At 30.7% G+C, this 27,533-nt stretch overlaps 1 protein-coding gene across 1 annotated transcript in view; it reads left to right on the top strand.

Annotated features, from left to right (window-relative positions):
• Positions 1-27,533, top strand: part of LOC143236796 (uncharacterized) — a 133,018-nt gene that overhangs the window by 14,933 nt on the left and 90,552 nt on the right. The window contains exons 3-4 of the mRNA XM_076475360.1: positions 18,869-18,960; positions 21,614-21,826. Coding sequence (XP_076331475.1) covers positions 18,869-18,960; positions 21,614-21,826 — 305 coding nt within the window. The remainder of the gene's footprint in view (positions 1-18,868; positions 18,961-21,613; positions 21,827-27,533) is intronic.

Genomic DNA, 27,533 nt, shown 5'->3' on the forward strand with positions numbered 1-27,533 from the left:
TATTACCACAGCATCTCTTGTCGATCATCACAACTTGATTAAAGACATTATTGTTTGTTATATATTACCACAGCATCTCTTGTCGATCATCACAATCTCTTGTCGATCATCACAACTTGATTAAAGACATTATTGTTTGTTATATATTACCACAGCATCTCTTGTCGATCATCACAACTTGATTAAAGACATTATTGTTTGTTATATATTACCACAGCATCTCTTGTCGATCATCACAACTTGATTAAAGACATTATTGTTTGTTATATATTACCACAGCATCTCTTGTCGATCATCACAACTTGATTAAAGACATTATTGTTTGTTATATATTACCACAGCATCTCTTGTCGATCATCACAACTTGATTAAAGACATTATTGTTTGTTATATATTACCACAGCATCTCTTGTCGATCATCACAACTTGATTAAAGACATTATTGTTTGTTATATATTACCACAGCATCTCTTGTCGATCATCACAACTTGATTAAAGACATTATTGTTTGTTATATATTACCACAGCATCTCTTGTCGATCATCACAACTTGATTAAAGACATTATTGTTTGTTATATATTACCACAGCATCTCTTGTCGATCATCACAACTTGATTAAAGACATTATTGTTTGTTATATATTACCACAGCATCTCTTGTCGATCATCACAACTTGATTAAAGACATTATTGTTTGTTATATATTACCACAGCATCTCTTGTCGATCATCACAACTTGATTAAAGACATTATTGTTTGTTATATATTACCACAGCATCTCTTGTCGATCATCACAACTTGATTAAAGACATTATTGTTTGTTATATATTACCACAGCATCTCTTGTCGATCATCACAACTTGATTAAAGACATTATTGTTTGTTATATATTACCACAGCATCTCTTGTCGATCATCACAACTTGATTAAAGACATTATTGTTTGTTATATATTACCACAGCATCTCTTGTCGATCATCACAACTTGATTAAAGACATTATTGTTTGTTATATATTACCACAGCATCTCTTGTCGATCATCACAACATTGATTAAAGACATTCACAACTGTTTGTTTGTTATATATTACCACAGCATCTCTTGTCGATCATCACAACTTGATTAAAGACATTATTGTTTGTTATATATTACCACAGCATCTCTTGTCGATCATCACAACTTTAAAGATTAAAGACATTATTGTTTGTTATATATTACCACAGCATCTCTTGTCGATCATCACAACTTGATTAAAGACATTATTGTTTGTTATATATTACCACAGCATCTCTTGTCGATCATCACAACTTGATTAAAGACATTATTGTTTGTTATATATTACCACAGCATCTCTTGTCGATCATCACAACTTGATTAAAGACATTTGTTATATATTACCATAGCATCTGTTGTCGATCATCACAACTTGATTAAAGACATTATTGTTTGTTATATATTACCACAGCATCTCTTGTCGATCATCACAACTTGATTAAAGACATTATTGTTTGTTATATATTACCACAGCATCTCTTGTCGATCATCACAACTTGATTAAAGACATTATTGTTTGTTATATATTACCACAGCATCTCTTGTCGATCATCACAACTTGATTAAAGACATTATTGTTTGTTATATATTACCACAGCATCTCTTGTCGATCATCACAACTTGATTAAAGACATTATTGTTTGTTATATATTACCACAGCATCTCTTGTCGATCATCACAACTTGATTAAAGACATTATTGTTTGTTATATATTACCACAGCATCTCTTGTCGATCATCACAACTTGATTAAAGACATTATTGTTTGTTATATATTACCACAGCATCTCTTGTCGATCATCACAACTTGATTAAAGACATTATTGTTTGTTATATATTACCACAGCATCTCTTGTCGATCATCACAACTTGATTAAAGACATTATTGTTTGTTATATATTACCACAGCATCTCTTGTCGATCATCACAACTTGATTAAAGACATTATTGTTTGTTATATATTACCACAGCATCTCTTGTCGATCATCACAACTTGATTAAAGACATTATTGTTTGTTATATATTACCACAGCATCTCTTGTCGATCATCACAACTTGATTAAAGACATTATTGTTTGTTATATATTACCACAGCATCTCTTGTCGATCATCACAACTTGATTAAAGACATTATTGTTTGTTATATATTACCACAGCATCTCTTGTCGATCATCACAACTTGATTAAAGACATTATTGTTTGTTATATATTACCACAGCATCTCTTGTCGATCATCACAACTTGATTAAAGACATTATTGTTTGTTATATATTACCACAGCATCTCTTGTCGATCATCACAACTTGATTAAAGACATTATTGTTTTGTTATATATTACCACAGCATCTCTTGTCGATCATCACAACTTGATTAAAGACATTATTGTTTGTTATATATTACCACAGCATCTCTTGTCGATCATCACAACTTGATTAAAGACATTATTGTTTGTTATATATTACCACAGCATCTCTTGTCGATCATCACAACTTGATTAAAGACATTATTGTTTGTTATATATTACCACAGCATCTCTTGTCGATCATCACAACTTGATTGATTAAAGACACAGCATTATTGTTTGTTATATATTATATTACCACAGCATCTCTTGTCGATCATCACAACTTGATTAAAGACATTATTGTTTGTTATATATTACCACAGCATCTCTTGTCGATCATCACAACTTGATTAAAGACATTATTGTTTGTTATATATTACCACAGCATCTCTTGTCGATCATCACAACTTGATTAAAGACATTATTGTTTGTTATATATTACCACAGCATCTCTTGTCGATCATCACAACTTGATTAAAGACATTATTGTTTGTTATATATTACCACAGCATCTCTTGTCGATCATCACAACTTGATTAAAGACATTATTGTTTGTTATATATTACCACAGCATCTCTTGTCGATCATCACAACTTGATTAAAGACATTATTGTTTGTTATATATTACCACAGCATCTCTTGTCGATCATCACAACTTGATTAAAGACATTATTGTTTGTTATATATTACCACAGCATCTCTTGTCGATCATCACAATATTGATTAAAGACATTATTGTTTGTTATATATTACCACAGCATCTCTTGTCGATCATCACAACTTGATTAAAGACATTATTGTTTGTTATATATTACCACAGCATCTCTTGTCGATCATCACAACTTGATTAAAGACATTATTGTTTGTTATATATTACCACAGCATCTCTTGTCGATCATCACAACTTGATTAAAGACATTATTGTTTGTTATATATTACCACAGCATCTCTTGTCGATCATCACAACTTGATTAAAGACATTATTGTTTGTTATATATTACCACAGCATCTCTTGTCGATCATCACAACTTGATTAAAGACATTATTGTTTGTTATATATTACCACAGCATCTCTTGTCGATCATCACAACTTGATTAAAGACATTATTGTTTGTTATATATTACCACAGCATCTCTTGTCGATCATCACAACTTGATTAAAGACATTATTGTTTGTTATATATTACCACAGCATCTCTTGTCGATCATCACAACTTGATTAAAGACATTATTGTTTGTTATATATTACCACAGCATCTCTTGTCGATCATCACAACTTGATTAAAGACATTATTGTTTGTTATATATTACCACAGCATCTCTTGTCGATCATCACAACTTGATTAAAGACATTATTGTTTGTTATATATTACCACAGCATCTCTTGTCGATCATCACAACTTGATTAAAGACATTATTGTTTGTTATATATTACCACAGCATCTCTTGTCGATCATCACAACTTGATTAAAGACATTATTGTTTGTTATATATTACCACAGCATCTCTTGTCGATCATCACAACTTGATTAAAGACATTATTGTTTGTTATATATTACCACAGCATCTCTTGTCGATCATCACAACTTGATTAAAGACATTATTGTTTGTTATATATTACCACAGCATCTCTTGTCGATCATCACAACTTGATTAAAGACATTATTGTTTGTTATATATTACCACAGCATCTCTTGTCGATCATCACAACTTGATTAAAGACATTATTGTTTGTTATATATTACCACAGCATCTCTTGTCGATCATCACAACTTGATTAAAGACATTATTGTTTGTTATATATTACCACAGCATCTCTTGTCGATCATCACAACTTGATTAAAGACATTATTGTTTGTTATATATTACCACAGCATCTCTTGTCGATCATCACAAACTTGATTAAAGACATTATTGTTTGTTATATATTACCACAGCATCTCTTGTCGATCATCACAACTTGATTAAAGACATTATTGTTTGTTATATATTACCACAGCATCTCTTGTCGATCATCACAACTTGATTAAAGACATTATTGTTTGTTATATATTACCACAGCATCTCTTGTCGATCATCACAACTTGATTAAAGACATTATTGTTTGTTATATATTACCACAGCATCTCTTGTCGATCATCACAACTTGATTAAAGACATTATTGTTTGTTATATATTACCACAGCATCTCTTGTCGATCATCACAACTTGATTAAAGACATTATTGTTTGTTATATATTACCACAGCATCTCTTGTCGATCATCACAACTTGATTAAAGACATTATTGTTTGTTATATATTACCACAGCATCTCTTGTCGATCATCACAACTTGATTAAAGACATTATTGTTTGTTATATATTACCACAGCATCTCTTGTCGATCATCACAACTTGATTAAAGACATTATTGTTTGTTATATATTACCACAGCATCTCTTGTCGATCATCACAACTTGATTAAAGACATTATTGTTTGTTATATATTACCACAGCATCTCTTGTCGATCATCACAACTTGATTAAAGACATTATTGTTTGTTATATATTACCACAGCATCTCTTGTCGATCATCACAACTTGATTAAAGACATTATTGTTTGTTATATATTACCACAGCATCTCTTGTCGATCATCACAACTTGATTAAAGACATTATTGTTTGTTATATATTACCACAGCATCTCTTGTCGATCATCACAACTTGATTAAAGACATTATTGTTTGTTATATATTACCACAGCATCTCTTGTCGATCATCACAACTTGATTAAAGACATTATTGTTTGTTATATATTACCACAGCATCTCTTGTCGATCATCACAACTTGATTAAAGACATTATTGTTTGTTATATATTACCACAGCATCTCTTGTCGATCATCACAACTTGATTAAAGACATTATTGTTTGTTATATATTACCACAGCATCTCTTGTCGATCATCACAACTTGATTAAAGACATTATTGTTTGTTATATATTACCACAGCATCTCTTGTCGATCATCACAAGCTGATTAAAGACATTATTGTTTGTTATATATTACCACAGCATCTCTTGTCGATCATCACAACTTGATTAAAGACATTATTGTTTGTTATATATTACCACAGCATCTCTTGTCGATCATCACAACTTGATTAAAGACATTATTGTTTGTTATATATTACCACAGCATCTCTTGTCGATCATCACAACTTGATTAAAGACATTATTGTTTGTTATATATTACCACAGCATCTCTTGTCGATCATCACAACTTGATTAAAGACATTATTGTTTGTTATATATTACCACAGCATCTCTTGTCGATCATCACAACTTGATTAAAGACATTATTGTTTGTTATATATTACCACAGCATCTCTTGTCGATCATCACAACTTGATTAAAGACTTATTGATTAAAGACATTATTGTTTGTTATATATTACCACAGCATCTCTTGTCGATCATCACAACTTGATTAAAGACATTATTGTTTGTTATATATTACCACAGCATCTCTTGTCGATCATCACAACTTGATTAAAGACATTATTGTTTGTTATATATTACCACAGCATCTCTTGTCGATCATCACAACTTGATTAAAGACATTATTGTTTGTTATATATTACCACAGCATCTCTTGTCGATCATCACAACTTGATTAAAGACATTATTGTTTGTTATATATTACCACAGCATCTCTTGTCGATCATCACAACTTGATTAAAGACATTATTGTTTGTTATATATTACCACAGCATCTCTTGTCGATCATCACAACTTGATTAAAGACATTATTGTTTGTTATATATTACCACAGCATCTCTTGTCGATCATCACAACTTGATTAAAGACATTATTGTTTGTTATATATTACCACAGCATCTCTTGTCGATCATCACAACTTGATTAAAGACATTATTGTTTGTTATATATTACCACAGCATCTCTTGTCGATCATCACAACTTGATTAAAGACATTATTGTTTGTTATATATTACCACAGCATCTCTTGTCGATCATCACAACTTGATTAAAGACATTATTGTTTGTTATATATTACCACAGCATCTCTTGTCGATCATCACAACTTGATTAAAGACATTATTGTTTGTTATATATTACCACAGCATCTCTTGTCGATCATCACAACTTGATTAAAGACATTATTGTTTGTTATATATTACCACAGCATCTCTTGTCGATCATCACAACTTGATTAAAGACATTATTGTTTGTTATATATTACCACAGCATCTCTTGTCGATCATCACAACTTGATTAAAGACATTATTGTTTGTTATATATTACCACAGCATCTCTTGTCGATCATCACAACTTGATTAAAGACATTATTGTTTGTTATATATTACCACAGCATCTCTTGTCGATCATCACAACTTGATTAAAGACATTATTGTTTGTTATATATTACCACAGCATCTCTTGTCGATCATCACAACTTGATTAAAGACATTATTGTTTGTTATATATTACCACAGCATCTCTTGTCGATCATCACAACTTGATTAAAGACATTATTGTTTGTTATATATTACCACAGCATCTCTTGTCGATCATCACAACTTGATTAAAGACATTATTGTTTGTTATATATTACCACAGCATCTCTTGTCGATCATCACAACTTGATTAAAGACATTATTGTTTGTTATATATTACCACAGCATCTCTTGTCGATCATCACAACTTGATTAAAGACATTATTGTTTGTTATATATTACCACAGCATCTCTTGTCGATCATCACAACTTGATTAAAGACATTATTGTTTGTTATATATTACCACAGCATCTCTTGTCGATCATCACAACTTGATTAAAGACATTATTGTTTGTTATATATTACCACAGCATCTCTTGTCGATCATCACAACTTGATTAAAGACATTATTGTTTGTTATATATTACCACAGCATCTCTTGTCGATCATCACAACTTGATTAAAGACATTATTGTTTGTTATATATTACCACAGCATCTCTTGTCGATCATCACAACTTGATTAAAGACATTATTGTTTGTTATATATTACCACAGCATCTCTTGTCGATCATCACAACTTGATTAAAGACATTATTGTTTGTTATATATTACCACAGCATCTCTTGTCGATCATCACAACTTGATTAAAGACATTATTGTTTGTTATATATTACCACAGCATCTCTTGTCGATCATCACAACTTGATTAAAGACATTATTGTTTGTTATATATTACCACAGCATCTCTTGTCGATCATCACAACTTGATTAAAGACATTATTGTTTGTTATATATTACCACAGCATCTCTTGTCGATCATCACAACTTGATTAAAGACATTATTGTTTGTCTCTTGTCGATCATCACAACTTGATTAAAGACATTATTGTTTGTTATATATTACCACAGCATCTCTTGTCGATCATCACAACTTGATTAAAGACATTATTGTTTGTTATATATTACCACAGCATCTCTTGTCGATCATCACAACTTGATTAAAGACATTATTGTTTGTTATATATTACCACAGCATCTCTTGTCGATCATCACAACTTGATTAAAGACATTATTGTTTGTTATATATTACCACAGCATCTCTTGTCGATCATCACAACTTGATTAAAGACATTATTGTTTGTTATATATTACCACAGCATCTCTTGTCGATCATCACAACTTGATTAAAGACATTATTGTTTGTTATATATTACCACAGCATCTCTTGTCGATCATCACAACTTGATTAAAGACATTATTGTTTGTTATATATATTACCACAGCATCTCTTGTCGATCATCACAACTTGATTAAAGACATTATTGTTTGTTATATATTACCACAGCATCTCTTGTCGATCATCACAACTTGATTAAAGACATTATTGTTTGTTATATATTACCACAGCATCTCTTGTCGATCATCACAACTTGATTAAAGACATTATTGTTTGTTATATATTACCACAGCATCTCTTGTCGATCATCACAACTTGATTAAAGACATTATTGTTTGTTATATATTACCACAGCATCTCTTGTCGATCATCACAACTTGATTAAAGACATTATTGTTTGTTATATATTACCACAGCATCTCTTGTCGATCATCACAACTTGATTAAAGACATTATTGTTTGTTATATATTACCACAGCATCTCTTGTCGATCATCACAACTTGATTAAAGACATTATTGTTTGTTATATATTACCACAGCATCTCTTGTCGATCATCACAACTTGATTAAAGACATTATTGTTTGTTATATATTACCACAGCATCTCTTGTCGATCATCACAACTTGATTAAAGACATTATTGTTTGTTATATATTACCACAGCATCTCTTGTCGATCATCACAACTTGATTAAAGCACATTATTGTTTGTTTGTTATATATTACCACAGCATCTCTTGTCGATCATCACAACTTGATTAAAGACATTATTGTTTGTTATATATTACCACAGCATCTCTTGTCGATCATCACAACTTGATTAAAGACATTATTGTTTGTTATATATTACCACAGCATCTCTTGTCGATCATCACAACTTGATTAAAGACATTATTGTTTGTTATATATTACCACAGCATCTCTTGTCGATCATCACAACTTGATTAAAGACATTATTGTTTGTTATATATTACCACAGCATCTCTTGTCGATCATCACAACTTGATTAAAGACATTATTGTTTGTTATATATTACCACAGCATCTCTTGTCGATCATCACAACTTGATTAAAGACATTATTGTTTGTTATATATTACCACAGCATCTCTTGTCGATCATCACAACTTGATTAAAGACATTATTGTTTGTTATATATTACCACAGCATCTCTTGTCGATCATCACAATCTCTGATTAAAGACATTATTGTTTGTTATATATTACCACAGCATCTCTTGTCGATCATCACAACTTGATTAAAGACATTATTGTTTGTTATATATTACCACAGCATCTCTTGTCGATCATCACAACTTGATTAAAGACATTATTGTTTGTTATATATTACCACAGCATCTCTTGTCGATCATCACAACTTGATTAAAGACATTATTGTTTGTTATATATTACCACAGCATCTCTTGTCGATCATCACAACTTGATTAAAGACATTATTGTTTGTTATATATTACCACAGCATCTCTTGTCGATCATCACAACTTGATTAAAGACATTATTGTTTGTTATATATTACCACAGCATCTCTTGTCGATCATCACAACTTGATTAAAGACATTATTGTTTGTTATATATTACCACAGCATCTCTTGTCGATCATCACAACTTGATTAAAGACATTATTGTTTGTTATATATTACCACAGCATCTCTTGTCGATCATCACAACTTGATTAAAGACATTATTGTTTGTTATATATTACCACAGCATCTCTTGTCGATCATCACAACTTGATTAAAGACATTATTGTTTGTTATATATTACCACAGCATCTCTTGTCGATCATCACAACTTGATTAAAGACATTATTGTTTGTTATATATTACCACAGCATCTCTTGTCGATCATCACAACTTGATTAAAGACATTATTGTTTGTTATATATTACCACAGCATCTCTTGTCGATCATCACAACTTGATTAAAGACATTATTGTTTGTTATATATTACCACAGCATCTCTTGTCGATCATCACAACTTGATTAAAGACATTATTGTTTGTTATATATTACCACAGCATCTCTTGTCGATCATCACAACTTGATTAAAGACATTATTGTTTGTTATATATTACCACAGCATCTCTTGTCGATCATCACAACTTGATTAAAGACATTATTGTTTGTTATATATTACCACAGCATCTCTTGTCGATCATCACAACTTGATTAAAGACATTATTGTTTGTTATATATTACCACAGCATCTCTTGTCGATCATCACAACTTGATTAAAGACATTATTGTTTGTTATATATTACCACAGCATCTCTTGTCGATCATCACAACTTGATTAAAGACATTATTGTTTGTTATATATTACCACAGCATCTCTTGTCGATCATCACAACTTGATTAAAGACATTATTGTTTGTTATATATTACCACAGCATCTCTTGTCGATCATCACAACTTGATTAAAGACATTATTGTTTGTTATATATTACCACAGCATCTCTTGTCGATCATCACAAGTTGATTAAAGACATTATTACCACAGCATTTTGTTATATATTACCACAGCATCTCTTGTCGATCATCACAACTTGATTAAAGACATTATTGTTTGTTATATATTACCACAGCATCTCTTGTCGATCATCACAACTTGATTAAAGACATTATTGTTTGTTATATATTACCACAGCATCTCTTGTCGATCATCACAACTTGATTAAAGACATTATTGTTTGTTATATATTACCACAGCATCTCTTGTCGATCATCACAACTTGATTAAAGACATTATTGTTTGTTATATATTACCACAGCATCTCTTGTCGATCATCACAACTTGATTAAAGACATTATTGTTTGTTATATATTACCACAGCATCTCTTGTCGATCATCACAACTTGATTAAAGACATTATTGTTTGTTATATATTACCACAGCATCTCTTGTCGATCATCACAACTTGATTAAAGACATTATTGTTTGTTATATATTACCACAGCATCTCTTGTCGATCATCACAACTTGATTAAAGACATTATTGTTTGTTATATATTACCACAGCATCTCTTGTCGATCATCACAACTTGATTAAAGACATTATTGTTTGTTATATATTACCACAGCATCTCTTGTCGATCATCACAACTTGATTAAAGACATTATTGTTTGTTATATATTACCACAGCATCTCTTGTCGATCATCACAACTTGATTAAAGACATTATTGTTTGTTATATATTACCACAGCATCTCTTGTCGATCATCACAACTTGATTAAAGACATTATTGTTTGTTATATATTACCACAGCATCTCTTGTCGATCATTACAACTTGATTAAAGACATTATTGTTTGTTATATATTACCACAGCATATCTTGTCGATCATCACAACTTGATTAAAGACATTATTGTTTATATATTACCACAGCATCTCTTGTCGATCATCACAACTTGTTATATATTACCACAGCATCTCTTGTCGATCATCACAACTTGATTAAAGACATTATTGTTTGTTATATATTACCACAGCATCTCTTGTCGATCATCACAACTTGATTAAAGACATTATTGTTTGTTATATATTACCACAGCATCTCTTGTCGATCATCACAACTTGATTAAAGACATTATTGTTTGTTATATATTACCACAGCATCTCTTGTCGATCATCACAACTTGATTAAAGACATTATTGTTTGTTATATATTACCACAGCATCTCTTGTCGATCATCACAACTTGATTAAAGACATTATTGTTTGTTATATATTACCACAGCATCTCTTGTCGATCATCACAACTTGATTAAAGACATTATTGTTTGTTATATATTACCACAGCATCTCTTGTCGATCATCACAACTTGATTAAAGACATTATTGTTTGTTATATATTACCACAGCATCTCTTGTCGATCATCACAACTTGATTAAAGACATTATTGTTTGTTATATATTACCACAGCATCTCTTGTCGATCATCACAACTTGATTAAAGACATTATTGTTTGTTATATATTACCACAGCATCTCTTGTCGATCATCACAACTTGATTAAAGACATTATTGTTTGTTATATATTACCACAGCATCTCTTGTCGATCATCACAACTTGATTAAAGACATTATTGTTTGTTATATATTACCACAGCATCTCTTGTCGATCATCACAACTTGATTAAAGACATTATTGTTTGTTATATATTACCACAGCATCTCTTGTCGATCATCACAACTTGATTAAAGACATTATTGTTTGTTATATATTACCACAGCATCTCTTGTCGATCATCACAACTTGATTAAAGACATTATTGTTTGTTATATATTACCACAGCATCTCTTGTCGATCATCACAACTTGATTAAAGACATTATTGTTTGTTATATATTACCACAGCATCTCTTGTCGATCATCACAACTTGATTAAAGACATTATTGTTTGTTATATATTACCACAGCATCTCTTGTCGATCATCACAACTTGATTAAAGACATTATTGTTTGTTATTATTAACAGCATCTCTTGTCGATTATTGATTAAAGACATTATTGTTTGTTATATATTACCACAGCATCTCTTGTCGATCATCACAACTTGATTAAAGACATTATTGTTTGTTATATATTACCACAGCATCTCTTGTCGATCATCACAACTTGATTAAAGACATTATTGTTTGTTATATATTACCACAGCATCTCTTGTCGATCATCACAACTTGATTAAAGACATTATTGTTTGTTATATATTACCACAGCATCTCTTGTCGATCATCACAACTTGATTAAAGACATTATTGTTTGTTATATATTACCACAGCATCTCTTGTCGATCATCACAACTTGATTAAAGACATTATTGTTTGTTATATATTACCACAGCATCTCTTGTCGATCATCACAACTTGATTAAAGACATTATTGTTTGTTATATATTACCACAGCATCTCTTGTCGATCATCACAAGCTTGATTAAAGACATTATTGTTTGTTATATATTACCACAGCATCTCTTGTCGATCATCACAACTTGATTAAAGACATTATTGTTTGTTATATATTACCACAGCATCTCTTGTCGATCATCACAACTTGATTAAAGACATTATTGTTTGTTATATATTACCACAGCATCTCTTGTCGATCATCACAAGCTGATTAAAGACATTATTGTTTTGTTATATATTACCACAGCATCTCTTGTCGATCATCACAACTTGATTAAAGACATTATTGTTTGTTATATATTACCACAGCATCTCTTGTCGATCATCACAACTTGATTAAAGACATTATTGTTTGTTATATATTACCACAGCATCTCTTGTCGATCATCACAACTTGATTAAAGACATTATTGTTTGTTATATATTACCACAGCATCTCTTGTCGATCATCACAACTTGATTAAAGACATTATTGTTTGTTATATATTACCACAGCATCTCTTGTCGATCATCACAACTTGATTAAAGACATTATTGTTTGTTATATATTACCACAGCATCTCTTGTCGATCATCACAACTTGATTAAAGACATTATTGTTTGTTATATATTACCACAGCATCTCTTGTCGATCATCACAACTTGATTAAAGACATTATTGTTTGTTATATATTACCACAGCATCTCTTGTCGATCATCACAACTTGATTAAAGACATTATTGTTTGTTATATATTACCACAGCATCTCTTGTCGATCATCACAACTTGATTAAAGACATTATTGTTTGTTATATATTACCACAGCATCTCTTGTCGATCATCACAACTTGATTAAAGACATTATTGTTTGTTATATATTACCACAGCATCTCTTGTCGATCATCACAACTTGATTAAAGACATTATTGTTTGTTATATATTACCACAGCATCTCTTGTCGATCATCACAACTTGATTAAAGACATTATTGTTTGTTATATATTACCACAGCATCTCTTGTCGATCATCACAACTTGATTAAAGACATTATTGTTTGTTATATATTACCACAGCATCTCTTGTCGATCATCACAACTTGATTAAAGACATTATTGTTTGTTATATATTACCACAGCATCTCTTGTCGATCATCACAACTTGATTAAAGACATTATTGTTTGTTATATATTACCACAGCATCTCTTGTCGATCATCACAACTTGATTAAAGACATTATTGTTTGTTATATATTACCACAGCATCTCTTGTCGATCATCACAACTTGATTAAAGACATTATTGTTTGTTATATATTACCACAGCATCTCTTGTCGATCATCACAACTTGATTAAAGACATTATTGTTTGTTATATATTACCACAGCATCTCTTGTCGATCATCACAACTTGATTAAAGACATTATTGTTTGTTATATATTACCACAGCATCTCTTGTCGATCATCACAACTTGATTAAAGACATTATTGTTTGTTATATATTACCACAGCATCTCTTGTCGATCATCACAACTTGATTAAAGACATTATTGTTTGTTATATATTACCACAGCATCTCTTGTCGATCATCACAACTTGATTAAAGACATTATTGTTTGTTATATATTACCACAGCATCTCTTGTCGATCATCACAACTTGATTAAAGACATTATTGTTTGTTATATATTACCACAGCATCTCTTGTCGATCATCACAACTTGATTAAAGACATTATTGTTTGTTATATATTACCACAGCATCTCTTGTCGATCATCACAACTTGATTAAAGACATTATTGTTTGTTATATATTACCACAGCATCTCTTGTCGATCATCACAACTTGATTAAAGACATTATTGTTTGTTATATATTACCACAGCATCTCTTGTCGATCATCACAACTTGATTAAAGACATTATTGTTTGTTATATATTACCACAGCATCTCTTGTCGATCATCACAACTTGATTAAAGACATTATTGTTTGTTATATATTACCACAGCATCTCTTGTCGATCATCACAACTTGATTAAAGACATTATTGTTTGTTATATATTACCACAGCATCTCTTGTCGATCATCACAACTTGATTAAAGACATTATTGTTTGTTATATATTACCACAGCATCTCTTGTCGATCATCACAACTTGATTAAAGACATTATTGTTTGTTATATATTACCACAGCATCTCTTGTCGATCATCACAACTTGATTAAAGACATTATTGTTTGTTATATATTACCACAGCATCTCTTGTCGATCATCACAACTTGATTAAAGACATTATTGTTTGTTATATATTACCACAGCATCTCTTGTCGATCATCACAACTTGATTAAAGACATTATTGTTTGTTATATATTACCACAGCATCTCTTGTCGATCATCACAACATTAAAGACATTATTGTTATATATTACCACAGCATCTCTTGTCGATCATCACAACTTGATTAAAGACATTATTGTTTGTTATATATTACCACAGCATCTCTTGTCGATCATCACAACTTGATTAAAGACATTATTGTTTGTTATATATTACCACAGCATCTCTTGTCGATCATCACAACTTGATTAAAGACATTATTGTTTGTTATATATTACCACAGCATCTCTTGTCGATCATCACAACTTGATTAAAGACATTATTGTTTGTTATATATTACCACAGCATCTCTTGTCGATCATCACAACTTGATTAAAGACATTATTGTTTGTTATATATTACCACAGCATCTCTTGTCGATCATCACAACTTGATTAAAGACATTATTGTTTGTTATATATTACCACAGCATCTACATCACATTAAAGACAGCACAGCATCTCTTGTCGATCATCACAACTTGATTAAAGACATTATTGTTTGTTATATATTACCACAGCATCTCTTGTCGATCATCACAACTTGATTAAAGACATTATTGTTTGTTATATATTACCACAGCATCTCTTGTCGATCATCACAACTTGATTAAAGACATTATTGTTTGTTATATATTACCACAGCATCTCTTGTCGATCATCACAACTTGATTAAAGACATTATTGTTTGTTATATATTACCACAGCATCTCTTGTCGATCATCACAACTTGATTAAAGACATTATTGTTTGTTATATATTACCACAGCATCTCTTGTCGATCATCACAACTTGATTAAAGACATTATTGTTTGTTATATATTACCACAGCATCTCTTGTCGATCATCACAACTTGATTAAAGACATTATTGTTTGTTATATATTACCACAGCATCTCTTGTCGATCATCACAACTTGATTAAAGACATTATTGTTTGTTATATATTACCACAGCATCTCTTGTCGATCATCACAAGTTGATTAAAGACATTATTGTTTGTTATATATTACCACAGCATCTCTTGTCGATCATCACAACTTGATTAAAGACATTATTGTTTGTTATATATTACCACAGCATCTCTTGTCGATCATCACAACTTGATTAAAGACATTATTGTTTGTTATATATTACCACAGCATCTCTTGTCGTCGATCATTATTGTTTGTTATATATTACACAGCATCTCTTGTCGATTAAAGACATTATTGTTTGTTATATATTACCACAGCATCTCTTGTTCATCACAACTTGATTAAAGACATTATTGTTTGTTATATATTACCACAGCATCTCTTGTCGATCATCACAAGCTTGATTAAAGACATTATTGTTTGTTATATATTACCACAGCATCTCTTGTCGATCATCACAACTTGATTAAAGACATTATTGTTTGTTATATATTACCACAGCATCTCTTGTCGATCATCACAACTTGATTAAAGACATTATTGTTTGTTATATATTACCACAGCATCTCTTGTCGATCATCACAATCTCTGATTAAAGACATTATTGTTTGTTATATATTACCACAGCATCTCTTGTCGATCATCACAACTTGATTAAAGACATTATTGTTTGTTATATATTACCACAGCATCTCTTGTCGATCATCACAACTTGATTAAAGACATTATTGTTTGTTATATATTACCACAGCATCTCTTGTCGATCATCACAACTTGATTAAAGACATTATTGTTTGTTATATATTACCACAGCATCTCTTGTCGATCATCACAACTTGATTAAAGACATTATTGTTTGTTATATATTACCACAGCATCTCTTGTCGATCATCACAACTTGATTAAAGACATTATTGTTTGTTATATATTACCACAGCATCTCTTGTCGATCATCACAACTTGATTAAAGACATTATTGTTTGTTATATATTACCACAGCATCTCTTGTCGATCATCACAACTTGATTAAAGACATTATTGTTTGTTATATATTACCACAGCATCTCTTGTCGATCATCACAACTTGATTAAAGACATTATTGTTTGTTATATATTACCACAGCATCTCTTGTCGATCATCACAACTTGATTAAAGACATTATTGTTTGTTATATATTACCACAGCATCTCTTGTCGATCATCACAACTTGATTAAAGACATTATTGTTTGTTATATATTACCACAGCATCTCTTGCGATCATCACAACTTGATTAAAGACATTGTTTGATCATCCACAGCATCTCTTGTCGATCATACAAGACATTATTGTTTGTTATATATTACCACAGCATCTCTTGTCGATCATCACAACTTGATTAAAGACATTATTGTTTGTTATATATTACCACAGCATCTCTTGTCGATCATCACAACTTGATTAAAGACATTATTGTTTGTTATATATTACCACAGCATCTCTTGTCGATCATCACAACTTGATTAAAGACTTATTGATTAAAGACATTGTTTGTTATATATTACCACAGCATCTCTTGTCGATCATCACAACTTGATTAAAGACATTATTGTTTGTTATATATTACCACAGCATCTCTTGTCGATCATCACAAGCTGATTAAAGACATTATTGTTTGTTATATATTACCACAGCATCTCTTGTCGATCATCACAACTTGATTAAAGACATTATTGTTTGTTATATATTACCACAGCATCTCTTGTCGATCATCACAACTTGATTAAAGACATTATTGTTTGTTATATATTACCACAGCATCTCTTGTCGATCATCACAACTTGATTAAAGACATTATTGTTTGTTATATATTACCACAGCATCTCTTGTCGATCATCACAACTTGATTAAAGACATTATTGTTTGTTATATATTACCACAGCATCTCTTGTCGATCATCACAACTTGATTAAAGACATTATTGTTTGTTATATATTACCACAGCATCTCTTGTCGATCATCACAAGTTGATTAAAGACATTATTGTTTGTTATATATTACCACAGCATCTCTTGTCGATCATCACAACTTGATTAAAGACATTATTGTTTGTTATATATTACCACAGCATCTCTTGTCGATCATCACAACTTGATTAAAGACATTATTGTTTGTTATATATTACCACAGCATCTCTTGTCGATCATCACAACTTGATTAAAGACATTATTGTTTGTTATATATTACCACAGCATCTCTTGTCGATCATCACAACTTGATTAAAGACATTATTGTTTGTTATATATTACCACAGCATCTCTTGTCGATCATCACAAGCTGATTAAAGACATTATTGTTTGTTATATATTACCACAGCATCTCTTGTCGATCATCACAAGCTGATTAAAGACATTATTGTTTGTTATATATTACCCCAGCATCTCTTGTCGATCATCACAACTTGATTAAAGACATTATTGTTTGTTATATATTACCACAGCATCACTTGTCGATCATCACAAGCTGATTAAAGACATTATTGTTTGTTATATATTACCACAGCATCTCTTGTCGATCATCACAACTTGATTAAAGACATTATTGTTTGTTATATATTACCACAGCATCTCTTGTCGATCATCACAAGTTGATTAAAGAAATAGAGAAAAGAAAAAAAACCTTAAGTCCAAGAATTTATCCAATCGACTCGAGTAAAGTAGGTAACATTTTTTCATATCTCTTTTCTTAACTTTAGGATATACTTTAATGTGTGTTTATATAAACAAGTAAGTGAGTGTAGGCTTGAGTATAACTTATGAAAAGTTAAGGTAAAGTTTATATATTCTTTTTTAACACAACTGTTTTGTATTAAAGACACTGGAAAAAAATACTTGTAATGAAACAAGCAAGAAATTATATTAGAAAATTAATTAATAACACAAACCAAAGTCCAAAGCTTGTTTGTTGGGTTTCCTGCAAAGCTATTCAAAGGCTATTTTTTCTAGCTATTCTTAATTTTGAAATGATAGACTAGAAACTAGGAAAAACACAACTAGTTAATACCGCCTACCACCAACTGTTAGGCTACTTTTTACCAGCAAATAATAGAATTAACTTTCACATTATAATGCTCCAATGACTGAAAGGTGAGCATGTTCAGCACTATGGGTTTTTGTCTAATGATTATTAAATTACTAGTCGATGCTTTAACTACCAGGCTATGTATGTCATGGCAAAATCCAAAGTCATATTTTTGATTTGGGAATAGTAAATCATGGGAAGAAGCACACACATCTAAAGAAAAAACACGTAGGCTTTAAATAAAATTTAAGCAAGAATTGGGAACCAAATTGGAATCTGTAAATCAGGTGTTTTGGAAACCATATGCCACTGAAACCTTCTAAGAAGAACAAAAGTTCCAGTAAATTTCTTTGAAATTTTTTGTAAATACACTGAAAGCGATTACCACTATCTGCTTTAGAGAGAACAATTACTTTTCATTTGTTTCACACATAACTGCAGAAGGGTTCTCTGTTGATAGTGGTTTTAATTTGGAACTAATACATCAGATGGAAGTTAATAACACCCATCTTCAACTCTTGGGCTAGTCTTGTGTCACCAAATAGTTCACTTTGACCAATACTCTTATAGAGCAGCCAGTGCCCCAAAGTACACAGTGCTTTTTTTGTGACAAAAGGATGTGGATTGTCCAGGCAGTCTAATCAGGTCTTCTTATTGGTGTTTGACATTAAGATTTCTAATGTTTTGGATTAATTTCAAACTAAATTGTGTATATAGAACTTAATTATTGTACTAGTGGTTTTTATTCTCTGCTGATGTTTAGTTATGTGACACTTAGTGCAAGAAATGCTGCTACAATGTAAGCTTGTTGTGTATGCTGCAGTCACAACATGAAAACAGAGATATCGTTGAAAGAGTGTTGTGGTGAAATAATTTAAATAATCTTTTAAAACATTGCATGTTTAGTGTTTCAGGCAAACCATTTTAATCATCCCCTAAAGAACTGTGTGTTCAATGTTCAAACCAAATCATTTTAACCATCTCTTAAAGAACTGTGTGTTCAATGTTCAAACCAAATCATTTTAACCATCTCTTAAAAAACTGTGTGTTCAATGTTCAAACCAAATCATTTTAACCATCTCTTAAAGAACTGTGTGTTCAATGTTCAAACCAAATCATTTTAACCATCTCTTAAAGAACTGTGTTCAATGTTCAAACCAAATCATTTTAACCATCTCTTAAAGAACTGTGTGTTCAATGTTCAAGCCAAATCATTTTAACCATCTCTTAAAGAACTGTGTGTTCAATGTTCAAACCAAATCATTTTAACCATCTCTTAAAGAACTGTGTGTTCAATGTTCAAGCCAAATCATTTTAACCATCTCTTAAAGAACTGTGTGTTCAATGTTCAAACCAAATCATTTTAACCATCTCTTAAAGAACTGTGTGTTCAATGTTCAAGCCAAATCATTTTAACCATCTCTTAAAGAACTGTGTGTTCAATGTTCAAGCCAAATCATTTTAACCATCTCTTAAAGAACTGTGTGTTCAATATTTTTGCCAAACAGGTTTATGAATTTTTTAAGGAACTGCTTGCTCGTTGTTTTAACCAGTTCATTTCATTGTAAAATAATAAATAAGACACAATATTAATATAGATGCACAATTAAAAACATTTTAACTAAGGTCACTGCATGATCCCTAAATAGTTTACTCTACATGTTTCTGTGTTGTAATGCCATCTTCAGAGGTGAGTTGCAAGATATAATCATATCTTATTTATACTTTTCTTTTTGGTTAAATAGATCATGTTATCTATGAACGACTTTACAGTTACTGTATCCACATTTCACAGAAAGTCATCCCACATTTTTACACAAATATTTGCTGGGCCTTCATTTTTATTTAATAATACATGAAGTTTTATCACGTGCTTTTAAAATGTTCACGTGGGAAATGTACACCCACAAAAGTCATACATTGGTCATACGTTGACCTTAATTAAAGTGTTTTGAATTGTGTACGTATCTTAACTTTGTGTCTTATTTATTATTTTGAAATTATACACAAGTGTCAAGAAATAGTACACATTTCACTGTAATTTTATATATTTCTGACATCATATTTTGTACGTTTAGTAACATATTGTGTTATTCTATATGTCTAATAGGAATAAACAGTCTTGAATATATGTAATAAGAATAAACAGTCTTGAATATGTGTAATAGGAATAAACAGTCTTGAATATGTGTGATAAGAATAAACAGTCTTGAATATGTGTAATAGGAATAAACAGTCTTGAATATGTGTAATAGGAATAAACAGTCTTGAATATTTTTCTTTTTTAGCTTTCACCTGATATTGATTACATTGTCCTAGCTTCAGCTCAAAACAGGTTTAAGTTTACATCTAATAAAACAATCGCACATCGCATCAAACGTGCTGGATCCTCTTCACTTGTGGCTACAATTCTTGGACACCACATAGTCAGTGCCCAGAAGGATAATACATTTGAAGCTAACATTGAAGTGTGCAGTGGTGGAAATGTGACAAAACTAGAAGTTTGTATAAAGAAAATTTATTTCAAAAAAATTTGTAGCAATGGAGGAACATAGTCATTCCCATTTTGTGACATGTGATCTATCTTATAGCCTATTTTGATTCTGATCTATACTTGATTCTTTCTCTAAGGATGAACAGACTGTTCCAGGTTTGAGAACATTAAACACATTATGATAAAACAGGTTAAACATAAAATAATGAAAGATGTTCATTATATCAAAATAAAACTGAAATAACAAAATTACAATTTGATGTGGTAAACAATTATTCTAAACTTGTTGTAAATGGTGTATTATTTCTTGTCAGTCATCAACTACTGTTGTGTCTTGGTGTCTTATTTGTTGTGACTCATCTACTACTGTAGTTTGTTTGAGTATTATTTGTTGTCAGTCATTTACTGTTGTTATTTGTTCATGTATTATATGTTGTAACTCACCTACCGCTGTTGTTTGTTGATGTGTTATTTGTTTATGTATTATTTATTGTCATTCGTATAGTACTGTTTTTTGGTTGTGTTTTATTTGTTATCACTCATTTACGACTGTTAGTATGTTTATGTATTATTTGTCACTCATCTACTTCTGTGGTTTGTTGATGTATTACTTGTTGTCAATCATCTTATACTTTTGTTTTTGGTGTATTATTATTTGTCAGTCATCTACTAATGTTGTTTGTTGGTGTATTATTTGTTGTCAGACATCTGCCAATGTTGTTTGTTGGTGTATTATTTGTTGTCACTCATCAACAAGTGTATTTTATTGATGTATTATTTCTTGTCAGTCATTCACTACTGTTGTTTGTTGATGTATTATATTTTGTCACCAATCTGCTAGTGTAAAATATTGATTTGTTATTTGTTGTCAGTCATCCACAACTGTTATTTTTTAGTGTATTATTTCTTTTCAGTCAATTACTACTGTTGTATCTTGGTGTATTATTCAGTCATCTACTTATGTTATCTGTTGACATATCATTTGTTGTCTTTCATCTACTACTGTTATTATGTTGGTGTATCATTTGTTGTCAGTCATCTAGTTATGTTATTTGTAGCGTATTATTTGTTGTCTCTCATCTACTAGTGTTTTTTGTTGATGTATTCTTTGCTGTCTCTCATGTACTAGTGTTGTTTGTTGATGTATTATTCATTGTCACTGATCTACTACACTGATTATTCTGGTCTATTATTTGTTGTGAGTCATTTCCTTTAGTGTTTTCTGTATGTATTGTGAGTTGTCTGCTACCCTTGTTAGTTGATGTATTATTTATTGTCACTGATCTACTACTCTGATTATTCTGGTGTATTATTTGTTGTGAGTCATTTCCTTTAGTGTTTTCTGTATGTATTGTGAGTTGTCTGCTACCCTTGTTAGTTGATGTATTATTTATTGTCACTGATCTACTACTCTGATTATTCTGGTGTATTATTTGTTGTGAGTCATTTCCTTTAGTGTTTTCTGTATGTATTGTGAGTTGTCTGCTACCCTTGTTAGTTGATGAATTATTTATTGTCACTGATCTACTACTCTGATTATTCTGGTGTATTATTTGTTGTCACTCATCACTCATGTATTTTATTGATGTATTATTTGTTGTCTCTTATCTAATAGTTTTTTTAGATGTATGTTTTGTTGATGTATTATTTGTTGTCATTGATCTATTACTACCATTATGCTGGTGTATTATTTTTTCTCAGTCATCTATTGTTGTCATTTGTGTATGTATTGTGAGTTGTCTGCTACCCTTGTTTGTTGATGTATTATTTGTTGTCAATCATTTACCAGTGTTTTTGTAGGTGTATTATTTGTTGTGACTCATCTAGTGGTGTTTTTGTTGATGTATTATTCGTTGTCTCTCATCTGCTACTGTTGTTTTTGGTGTATTATATAGTGTCGTATATTGATGCATAATTTTTTGTTGCTCATTTATTAGTGTTGCCTGCTGTGTATTTTTTGTTGTCATTCATCTATTAGTGTTTTTTTTATGTATTACTTGTTGTCTCTCATCTACTACTGTTGTTTGTTGATGTATTATTTCTTGTCACTCATCTACTAGTTTTTTGTTGATGTATTATTTATTGTGTCTTACTCACTAGTGTGGTTTGTTGATGTATTATTTGTTGTCTCTTACTTACTAGTGTGGTTTGTTGATGTATTATTTGTTGTCTCTTACTTACTAGTGTGGTTTGGTGATGTATTATTTGTTGTTTCTTACTTACTAGTGTGGTTTGTTGGTGTATTATTTGTTGTGATTCATCTCGTGGCATTTTTTGTTGATGTATTAGTTGTTGTAATCTACTAATGTCATTATGCAGTTGTATTATTTGTTGTTAGTCATCTACTTTTGTTATTTCTGTATGTATTGTCAGTTGTCTACTACCACTGTTTGTTGATGTATTATTTGTTGTCAGTCATGTACTATTTTATGTGTGTTATATGTTGTCAGTCATCTGCTACTGTTGTTTCTGAATGTATTATTTGTTGTCTGTTGTCTCGTATTGTTTCTTGTTGATATATTTGTGATTAATGATGTTATTTATTGTGAGTGATGTAATGTCATTTGTTGATTTGTTATTTGGTAATAATTTGTTGATGTGTAAGCTGTATATTGTTGTCAATGTGGTATTTGTTGTTCATCTTGTACTGTTATATTTGTTTGTGTGTCAAGTGTTGTTTGTTGTCAATCATTTATTTTTGTTTTGTGTTTTTGTTGGTGTGTTGTTTGTTGGGTGCACATGATCATTTCTCTGTAGTAAGTTGAATGTTTATGGTAATCAAGGATAATGTATTTTAGTTTCAAGTTTTAAAAAACAAGTCTTGAAAGGATGAGTCAAGAATTATCTGCTGTATATTGAGTAGCTAAGTTTTTTTTGAGAAACTGATCAAATATATAAAATATTTATTGTAAGAAATAATGGCTGCAGTGAAAAACAAAACACAAGACATTGATTCAAAGACTACAAGTGATAAATTTAAAGAAAATCATCATAAGTAAAGAATCAAAAACATTTGTCTGGTATGACAGGAGATTTAGAAGAATATCAAGGAGCTGGTCAAACAGATAATTAGAAGATCAAAAAGGATGCGTGAGAAAAAGTTGGATGAAAATGTAAAAATTAACAGTAAGGATTTTAAAAAAGCATTAAAGGTAAAAAAAATGTTAGAATGGGAATATTTCATGTTAATAAATGGCTGGATTACTAAATTTTAATCTTCCTTTAGTTTTTACCAATGAATATTTAAGTAGTATTCAAAATTTTGAACACTTCATTGATGAAAACAAAGTTGAACAAGATCCCTTCATTAATTCTGAGGTTGTGAAGAAAAAACTAGGGCCAGATAATATATTTCAAGATTAATAAGGCTCCTGGGTCAGATAATATGTTTAAAGATTAATAAGGCTCCTGGGTCAGATAATATGTTTAAAGATTAATAAGGCTCCTGGGTCAGATAATATGTTTAAAGATTAATAAGGCTTCTGGGTCAGATAATATGTTTAAAGATTAATAAGGCTTCTGGGTCAGATAATATGTTTAAAGATTAATAAGGCTCCTTGGCCAGATAATATGATTAAAGATTAATAAGGTTCCTTGGCCAGATAATATGTTTAAAGATTAATAAGGCTTCTGGGTCAGATAATATGATTAAAGATTAATAAGGCTCCTGGACCAGATAATATGTTTAAAGATTAATAAGGCTCCTGGGACAGATAATATATTTAAAGATTAATAAGGCTCCTGGGTCAGATAATATATTTAAAGATTAATAAGGCTCCTGGGTCAGATAATATGTTTAAGATTAATAAGGCTCCTGGACCAGATAATATATTTAAAGATTAATAAGGCTCCTTGGCCAGATAATATGTTTAAAGATTAATAAGGCTTCTGGGTCAGATAATATGTTTAAAGATTAATAAGGCTCCTTGGCCAGATAATATGTTTAAAGATTAATGAGGCTTCTGGGTCAGATAATATGTTTAAAAAATGATAAGACTACTGGGCCAGATATTATGTTTAAAGATTAATAAGGCTTTTGGGTCAGGTAATATGTTTAAAGATTAATAAGGCTTCTGGGTCAAGTAATATGTTTAAAGATTAATAAGGCTCCTGGGTCAGATAATATGTTTAAAGATTAATAAGGCTCCTGGGTCAGATAATATGTTTAAGATTGATAAGGCTCCTAGGTCAGATAATATGTTTAAGATTAATAAGGCTCCTGGGTCAGATAATATGTTTAAAGATTAATAAGGCTCCTAAGCCAGATAATATTTCTCCAAGTGTTTGGAAGGAGGTTAACAATTGGATGCAGGAGCCAGTTGCTGATATTTTGTGTAAGTCCTTGAAGAATAAGCAGGTACCAGAGCATTGTGAGTTAGCTATTGTCACTTCTCTTTTCAAGGGAGGTGATAAAAATTGTCCCAGTAATTATAGACCTATTAGTCTTACAACAGTTATGGGAAATGTTTTGGAATGTCTGATTAAATATGCTTTGAAAAGTCATTTAACAAAGTTTAGCAATTAACTGGATAGTGAACAAGGTTTCAATAAGGGATAATTTTACCTTATATATCTTTTTATATTATTTGAAAAGGTTACTATTTATGTAGATAAGAGTGAGGGTGTACACTGGTATATCTGGATTTTCAGATAGCATTTGACAAGGTGCTACATGAAAAGCTTGTAAAAGATTATAGATGTGTAGGTAAGTTAGCATATTGCATGGAAGAATGTCTCAAAGCAAGGGGTTGTTATAAATGGAGTTCAGTCAAACTGCATTAATGTTGCAAGTACTATATCTCAGGGCTCAGTCTAAGAACCTTTGCATTTTCTAGATTGAAGGAATGGTCAATAAGTAACTTATGCTTGCTGATAATATTAAGGTATTTGGTGTTGCTAGCTGTGAAGAGGATACTGCTAATTTATAAAAGGATTCATATAATTCTGGGAGTTGGACAAATAAATGGCAGATGGATTTTAATTATGATAAATGCATGATATTGGATGTAAGTTACCATAATCTGAATTATAAGTACAATAAGATGGGAATAACCTTAACTGTATTAAGAAAGAAAGGGATGTTAGTATAATAGTTGATTAATCTCTTAGGATATTCAAGCAATGTGCTGCTGCTAATTGTAGATAAATAGGATTCTGGTTTATATCTACAGAAATATTGAATGTAAGTCTAAATAAATTATGATTTCACTGTATAGTTTACTGGTTGGGCCATATTTGTAACATCGTGTTCATTCTTAGGTTCTGTTTCTTAGCAAGGGCATTGAACTTTTTGAAAGGGTTCTGAAAAGGATTACATGAATGATGCTTGGAATGAGAAGAGGTTGAAATACCTGAAAATTTTGTTTTTTCTTGAAAAAGAAGAATCAGAGGAATTCTGCTGGATGTGTTTAGGATTCTAAAGTGAATTGAGAGTGTTTATGCATCATTTTTCTTTCGTATTTAATGGTGATACTGATAAAATCAGGAGACAAAAATGTATATTTCTGGAAGGTAGGAGTCACCTTCAGCTAAAAAAGTATTATTTTGCTGACTGCATGGTTGCTCTCAAATCTGGTGGAGGTAGTAAATTTTAGTGAGTTAATAGAAAGGTTGAGAACTATATGAATGACTTGAATGATTTTTAAAAATTAATTTATATAAAGTTTTAGTTTAGAATAGAGCATGAAACTGCCTAGATAAAACAACAAGTTCTT

This window comes from Tachypleus tridentatus, chromosome 13 (assembly GCF_004210375.1).
Source record: "Tachypleus tridentatus isolate NWPU-2018 chromosome 13, ASM421037v1, whole genome shotgun sequence".
Lineage (NCBI taxonomy): Eukaryota > Metazoa > Arthropoda > Merostomata > Xiphosura > Limulidae > Tachypleus > Tachypleus tridentatus.